The sequence below is a fragment of the Chrysochloris asiatica genome, unplaced genomic scaffold, assembly GCF_000296735.1.
Source record: "Chrysochloris asiatica unplaced genomic scaffold, ChrAsi1.0 scaffold00331, whole genome shotgun sequence".
Classification (NCBI taxonomy): Eukaryota; Metazoa; Chordata; class Mammalia; order Afrosoricida; family Chrysochloridae; genus Chrysochloris; species Chrysochloris asiatica.
The window spans coordinates 1,070,883-1,079,454 of NW_006408849.1; the positions used below are offsets into that span (position 1 = coordinate 1,070,883).

At 39.8% G+C, this 8,572-nt stretch overlaps 1 protein-coding gene across 3 annotated transcripts in view; it reads right to left on the reverse strand.

Annotated features, from left to right (window-relative positions):
* LOC102818107 (phosphoribosyl pyrophosphate synthase-associated protein 2-like) overlaps positions 1 to 8,572 on the reverse strand; it is a 124,487-nt gene that overhangs the window by 78,415 nt on the left and 37,500 nt on the right. For all 3 annotated transcript variants that reach the window (XM_006875526.1, XM_006875524.1, XM_006875525.1), the window contains 2 exons: positions 2,430 to 2,602; positions 720 to 835 (listed from right to left, as the gene is read on the reverse strand). In XM_006875526.1, the coding sequence (XP_006875588.1) occupies positions 720 to 835; positions 2,430 to 2,602 (289 nt within the window). The remainder of the gene's footprint in view (positions 1 to 719; positions 836 to 2,429; positions 2,603 to 8,572) is intronic.

An 8,572-nucleotide genomic window follows, 5' to 3' on the forward strand; every position in this document is an offset into this window, starting at 1 on the left:
GATAGATGATAGATAGATAGATAGATAGATAGATAGATAGATAGAGATAGAGAGATAGAGAGATAGATAGATAGATAGATAGATAGATAGATAGATAGATAGATAGATAGATAGATAAATAGATAGAAAGAGTGTGTGTGTTCCAGTGTGGCTCTGTAGGATCCACACTGGTTTGCAAACCACAAGGTCATCAGTTCAAACTCACCAGCAGCTCCTCGAAAACCATATACGGGGGTTGCTATGAATTGAAACAAACTAAATGGCACTTATCAACAACTATACATATGTTGTTGTTATGTGCCGTGGAGTCGGTTCTGACTCATAGCAACCCTGTACAGGGTTTCCGAGGTTATAACTCTTTTATGGGAACAGGAAGTCTCATCTTTCTCCCACGGAACAGCTGGTAGTTTTGAACTGCTGACCTTCCGGTTCGCAGCCTGATCCATAACCACTACGCTACCAGAGCTCCTACAACCATACTTATATGTATATATAGTCACACACACACAAGGTCCAAATCAAGAAAATGCAAATTTATGAACTTAGCATAATAATAAACTACAAATTAAGAATATATACTAAATTACATTTATAAAACACAATAGTATTTTAAGCAGAACACATCAAGTTTTAATCCTTTTGGGACAGTCTAAGGAAACTGAAATTATCTTTCAACCTTAAATAGTTTGCTAACATTAAGAAGTTTTTAGCTACCTCACCTCTTCTTGAATATACTGTAACAAGAAGGGCGATGCTCTTAAATTATCAACAGGAATATTGAAGAAGCCCTGAATTTCTTTCTGGTGTAAATCCATAGTAATAAGATGAGTTAGACCTTTGAAAGAGAGCAGACACAAGCATATCAATTAATAACAACTGGATGAAATGAGTACTAACTAGAATAAAATACTATATATAATAAAATACTATGAAAAGATTACTCTGCAAAACATATCCAGCATCTTTATTTCTCAGAATATTTAGTACTATGCTGTTGTTGTTAAGTGTCATCAAATTGGTTCCAACTCACAGCAATCCTGTGCACAGTTTCCGAGAAGCAGCTGGTGGGTTTGAACTGCCAACTCTGTGGTTCTCAGTCCAGTGCTGATACTACAGCACCATACCAGAAGTCCATTTTAGTACTATAAAACACATGTTTTAGTACTATAAAACACATGATTTTCACATCAATTAAAAACTAGAAATATCAAAGATTACAGTACTGAAAAATGTCTTTGATAGTCTCATTAGAGTAGATTCATGTCCTTGAAGCTTCCTAGCAGGCCACAGCAGGGTCCACTCATATGATAGTAAGAAAAAACACACTCGCCTGGCAAGTGGAGAAAATGAAGAGCCTCATCCCATTACCTCTTTAAAGGATATTTTAAATGATCACCAGAAAAGTCTAAGAAAAGCTCAGTAGGAACAATTTCTAAAGGTAAAACTTAACCAAAAGAGTAGGACAGTGAGCCTGATGGCCCAGGAGCTAGGAAAAATTCTCTTTTCACCCCAGGACTCCATCAAGGGCAAAATCTTCCCAAAAGCCTCAGTGAGCCAGCTTCTTGCCATAGTTTTCAAAGGGGCATACTATTTAAACTGTGTGGGTTTTGGCTTTCTAACCCTTGTTTTTCTGTTCTTGGGCATGCTACATTAAGACAATTCACTCTACTGTGTCTCATGTTAAAATGCAATGATGTTGGTAGGGACTTTTTATGTTTTTAGACTCTTCTGTCCAAATGCTCTGTGATTAACCTTTAAACACACACATATAGTCACACACCTGCACCCATATACACACAAGCAAATGAAGAGTGTTAGAAATTCAGGGTGAAATGCATAGCACAAAATTATACATATGGTTTACATGATATGTCTCTCTGCCCTAGTTAAGTGAAAGCTAAAATAAAAACTGCTATGTTGGTGTGGCACATAACAACAACATGTTGGTGTGGTAGAGATCAAAATGACTTTTACTCCTTTCAAAAAGACTTTAATATAATCATAATCATTTAAGTATAATTTTTTTTTAAAGAAAAAAATTTAAGAAATAAGGTTTTCTCATTTCTTGTGTGTTTTAAGAAAGGATAGAAAAGCTTCTTCTGTACTGTTTCCTCATTATTATAAACTCATTGTGTTTAAAAGCTGTAACAGTATTTTCATTCTGCTCAGCATTTTAATTTAGCTCTGGTAGCGTAGTGGTTACAAATTGGGCTGCAAACCCCGAGGTCAGCAGTTTGAAACTACCAGCTGCTCCGTGGGAGAAAGATAAGGCTTTCTGCTCCTGTAAAGATTTACAGCCTCGGAAACCCTGTTCAGGGTCGCTATGGGTTGGAAACAACTCGATGGCACTTAACAAGACATTGCTTTAACATTTCTAAGGTAAAAATAAAACTGCCAGTCCTCAATTATCAAATATTGGCCACTCCTACCAGCTTTGCACATCATGGAGGCGAGTAACTTGGAGACAATGGAGCCTCTTTTTCTCATCTTGCATTGCTTGCTGTAAGGGAAGTAGGGAATCACACCGATGATGCTTTTCGCACAAGAGGTCTTACAGGCATACACCATGATCAGGAGCTCCATGATGGTGGTATTCACATCCCTAGAGGCCAAGACACAGAAAGTCCCGCCAACAAATGTGAGCCAATTGTTAAAATTGCACTGTCAAAACAAAACATCAGCAATGTGCTACACCTGCCTCTACCTCATCCTAGTCAAAGACCAAGACAAAGATGTTCAAAATTGCAAACTCCCCTGAAGTATTATTATTCTTCCCTTGCAAACATGTATGAAAAAACCTGCAGCAATTTTCAAAACCTCTATGCTAAAAAAAAAGTACATGCCCTCTACAAACAAATTCCTAGACGTCATTAAAATGGCTCCGAGTTAAGAATTTTCACATATAAAGGAAACCATCTGGTAGCCTTTGTACAAAACCACAAGATGGCAGACTGGGCCCCAAGGTAATCTCCCCCACCTTTCAGAAAGGTGTCTCATTTGAAGAATGGCACAGACGACCACAATGCACATTATTACCTTCCATACCCAGATTACACTCCTGACCCAAGTCATCACAGAACATACATACACCACAGGTTACACACAACAAGAATATCTATTCCTTCAGGGCAGTCTTAAATTAGCTTCCCTCAGCTCGTTTCATTTATACAACAAAACAATGAGCAGTGGTTCTCAAGCAAGTAAACCATTTATTTTTTACTTTTATTTTTTTCTTAAGAACTTTTCTCTACTGACTATTAGAAAATTTTTAATGGAGGGAGCACTGGTAGCGTAGTGGTTACGAATCGGGCTGCTAATCTCATGGTTAGCAGTTTGAAACTACCTGCTGTACTGCAGAAGAAAGATGAGGCTTGCTGCTCCCATTAAGATTTCCAGCCTCAGAAACCCTGTAGAGGGTCGCTATGAGTCGGAACTGACTCCATGGTACACAACAACAACTCCAATCAAGCACCATTCATCTGTCAGTTTGTCACACTGTGGTGGCTTGTGTGTCACTGTGATGTGCTGGAAGTTATGTCACTAGTAATTTAAATAACAGGATGATCACCCATGATAGACAGTTTTCACCAGAGCTTCCAGAATAAGAAAAACTAAGAATGAGGAAAGGTGTACCAATTGTGAATGGTTAGCCCCTGAAAACCTTACAAATAGCAGCAGAACATTTGTCTAATACAGTGCCAGAAGATGAGCCCCTCAGGTTGGAGGCACTCAAATTATTACTAGAGAAGAGCTGCTTCCTCAAAGTAGAGTTAACCTTAATGGTGAAAATGGAAGTTAAGCTTTCATGACCTTCATCTGCTGATAGGGCATAATTCAAAATGAGAAGAACTAGCTGCAAACATTCATTAATAATCAGAACATGGAATGTATGAAGTATGAATCCAAGAAAATTGAAATCATCAAAAATGAAATGGAATGTTTAAAGAGCAATATCCTAGGCATCAGTAAATCGAAATGGACAAGTACTGGTCTACTATGCCAGAACAAAAAAACTGAAGAACAGCATCATATTCATTGTCAAAAAGAACACATAAAGATCTACCTTGAAGTGCAATACTGTCTGTGATAGGATAATATCTATCTTGTACCTAAGACCTTTTTAAAGTGTTGAAGAGCACAGATGTCAGCTTGAGGACTAAGGTTTGCTTGACCCAAGCCCTGGTCTTTTCAAATAACCTCCTATGCATGCAAAAGCTAGACAGTGAATAAGGAAGATCATAGAAAAATTGATGCCTTTGAGTTATGGTGTTGGAAGAGAATATTGAAAGTGCCATGGACTTCCAAAACAACAAACAGATCTGTATTGGAAGAAGTGCAGCCAGAATGCTCCTTGGAGGCCAGGATGGCCAAACTTCGTCTCTCATATTTCGGACATATTGTCAGGAATCAAACTGACTGCATCTGTGGGAAGAGACCATGGAGAAGCTTAATATCATCAGCCAATTGCTCATATGCCCATTCCAGCTGTAGCTGAAGGAAATTAAAACAAGTTCACAAAAGCCACAATATGACCTTGCAGTATACACTACCTGAATTTAGAGACCATATCCATAACAGATTTAAAGCATAATACACTAATGATCAAGGATCAGAAGAGCTGTGGGATGACATCAAGAACATAATACATGAAGAAAGCAAAAGGTAATTTAAAAGACAAGAAAGAAAGAAAAGACCAAAAGGGATGACAAAAGATGGAAAGAATACAGAGTCACTGTAACAAAAAGAACTGGTCGATGTTCAACCATTTCAAAAGGTACAATATGACCAAGAACCGATAGTACTGAAGGAAGAAGTCTAAGCTACACTGAACACATTGGCAAAAAACAAGAATATAAACTGAAATGTTTCAATAAACTGATGCAGTGCTTGAGACACTCACTCATCTGGCAAGAAATTTGGAAGACAACTAACTGGCTAACCAATTGTAAAACATCCATGTTTATGCCCATTTCAAAGAAAGGTGACCCAGCAGAATGTGCGTCATACAAGTAAAATGTTACTAAAAATAATTCAAAAATGGTTGTAACAGTACATCAACAGGGAGCTGTAGAAGGTCAAGGCAGATTCACAAAAGGATGTGGAACGAGGAATATCATTGCTGCTGTCAGATGGATCTTGGCTGAAAGCAAAGAATACTGACTATGCAAAGGCATCCCGCTATGTGGACTATATCAATTTTGAATAACATTACAAAGAACAGGAATTACAGAATACTTAATTGTGCTCATGTGGAATCTGTACAAAGACCAAGAGGCAGTTGTTAAAACAGAACAGGGAATACGATATGGTTTTAAGTCAGGAAAAGTGCTAATCAGAATTGTATTCTTTCATCATATTTATTCAATCTGTATGCTGAGCAAATAACTCAAGAAGTTGGAATATCTGAAAAACACGGCATCACAATTAGAGGAAGACTCATTAACAATCTGAGATATATTGATACACAACCTTGCTTGCTGAAATCCAAAAGGACTTAAAAACTGATGAAGATCAAGGCAAGTAATCAAGTCCCTTCAGGACAAACCCCCCTCCACGACTGAAACTCAAAAGGAACACATGAGCAGACACATAAGCTTGCTGGCGACCACGCTGATCTGCTGGTGAGTTGAAGAGGTGGAAAGGCAGCAATGAAGAAATGGGATGAGTTCAACCACATTCCATAGACTCCCACTGACCTGGAGATGACCGAGAGAAGAGGAAGGGTTGGTTGGTCCAAAGTGTGGTGAGATTCTGGGGATTCCTGAGCCCACGGACAAGGACATAGCCACAGAGGGCTAGAGTTGAGAGTGAAGCATCCAACTGACATGAAGTGAGAAGAGATGCACAAGAACACCCAAACTTGCAGATAGTACCCATTTAACCTAGCCTCAATGGCTTGATAATCAGAACTTGACTAAAGAAAGAGAAAAAAGTTTTGATAAATGAAAACAAGTATAAATTGCTACAATTTGATGAACTTGACCTATACTTATGGATGTAGTAGCTCAAAATACCAACTGAGAGGGAAGGAGTCATCACATCAAGTACCAATCCTATCCCCTCTGTATACAGGGTAGATAGGGATGGGCAACCCTGACATTGGCTATCTAAAATGAGGGGGTGATAAAGGCATCAAGTGACTGTCTTACAAGTTTTCAAGAGTGAGTTTAGTTTAAGAGTGTGCAGGGCAAGATAGAGTCCCCACTGAATACGTTTCATCTTGTCTGGATGGATCTGGTGAAAAGAGATGGGGATAAGATTCTGATGATTCAATAATAATAGCTATCATGATTAAATTGCAATTGTTACAACTGTAAAGGTAGAAGTTTTGTAACAAAAACAGGGGAGAAGTTAATCTTACAGTCCAGAAACAGAGACCACTCTGTTCTCATGGAAGAAGAGCACAAGTGGAATGCGGGACTCTATCCAGAGAAACTGCAACATCAGAAATGGAGACAGAGATGAGGGCATGGAAAGGGAGCAGCTGAGGACTCTAGACTAATGGAAAGAGAGGAACTGAGTGCTGGCAGCCAAGAAGCAAGCTTACAGAATATGCCCTTTGGTTGCTTAAATTATTATATATTCCTGAGTGTTTCTGTGTACATAACCCCACCCCACCCCATACCAAAAAAAAAAAAGAAAGGGAACTGAAGCAAATACTGTTGAATAATGATGCATGGAGGAGATTGTAATCATTGCAATTAAACGATGGTATAAAGTTGATGTTCTCCCATATGAACTATCGCTCAGTTCACACTAAAAAAAAACAAAAAAAAACTGATGAAGATCTAAAGACTACAACCTTCAGTATAGATTGCGCCTCGGTGTAAAGAAAACAAAAATCTAACAACTGGACCATATAAAATAATAAATACCAAAATAAATGGAGAAAAGATTGAAGGTGTTCAAAGACTTCATTTTGTTGGGATCTACAATCAACACTCATGAAAGCAATAGTCAAGGAATCAAAAAATGACACTTCAGCAAGATGGCAGGGTCGGTAGACACGCTTCACAGATTCTCTACTACAAAGATATTGTTATCAAGTGCCACTGAATCGGTTCTGACTCATAGCGACACTGTATAGGGTTTCCAAAGAGTAGATGATGGGTTTGATGTGGTCAGCAGTTGAGTCGTTACCCTACAGCACTACACCAGGACGCCACAACAAAAATAAGGGAGATCAACTGAAACAGTCACAGAGGACAATCCTAGAACCCTGAGCTTCAGAGGAAGGTTAGAATAGGGTGTTGAATAGCTACTGAGAGGAGAAGCTGAGTAGGGGCAGTGAACCGCTGGCCAGACCAGCATGTCATCTTGAACGTTCACAAGCAGCTTTGGAGAGGACAGTGCAGATTCGTATCAGCAAAGGAAAAGATACAATTCCTTCTTGCTCCTCGCACTCTCCTCACACTCCAGAGTGTCTCATCTATCCCAAGGACAGACACTGTTCTCTGGAAGTTCGGAGTCGAGCTGTTATGAGCCAATGTAAGGCAGGTGCCAGATGTGCCATCTTGGCACCGAGATTCAGGCAGGCTCTGCTCAGACCTACAAAACTCAAGAGCCTCCTCACCAGAATTAGACTAGCAAGAGGCCTCCTAATTACTCATCCTGCCCCAGCTGCCTTCTGGTTCTGACAAACACTGAAACTAGCAACCTGAAGGGGCCGCCACAAACTTCTTCCGGATTGGGTGTCCTGAACATAGACAACACCTAGGCTTATAGGAGTCCTGATATGGTGATATAATGTAAGCACTTGAGTGCTAACTGCAGCCACTACTCAGAGATCCTACATAGGGTCACTGGAGGCGGGAACAACTCAATGTCATATAACAAGGCCTAAAGGAACTCCACCTAGGACTGGGAACTCAACCATAATATCCCTCTTCCACCCACCAAGTGATTTCCTTAACTGGCAGGAGCCCACCAGAGTTTTTTTCTCAATGCAGTCCAACAACTGCAATGAACCTGTTTATTTTTCCTTTTGTTGTTTCATTGTTTTTGTTTACTCTTTCTTCTCCTTCTTCCTCTTTCCCTTTCCTTGATTTTCATCCTTTCTATCACTGCATTTGTTTCTTCTTGTCTCCTATTTCTCATTTGTCCCCACCTCTTCTTTTTATGCTCTTGATTTTTCTTTATTACTCTCTAGCATATGGGTGGGAAACATCCGGCCCACAGGCCCTATTTGCTGGGTGCCATCAACTCAGCACCGACTCATAACGACCTTATGCACAGCAGAACAAAACAATGTCCGATCCTGGGCCAACCTCACTATTGTTGCCACGCTCGAGACCATCAATGCTGCCACCTGGCCAATCCATCTCGTTGGGGGTCTTCTTCCTCTTTTTCTCCGACCCTCCATCTTATCAAACAGGATATCCTTCTCCAGCAACTGGTCCCTCCTGACAATATGTCCAAAGTATGAGAGACGAAGTTTGGCCATCCTGGCCTCTAAGGAGAACTCTGGCTAGCTACACTTCTTCCAAAACAGATCTATTGGTTCTTTTGGAAGCCCATGGCACTTCCAATATTCTCCTCCAACACCATAACTCAAATGCATCAATTCTTCTAC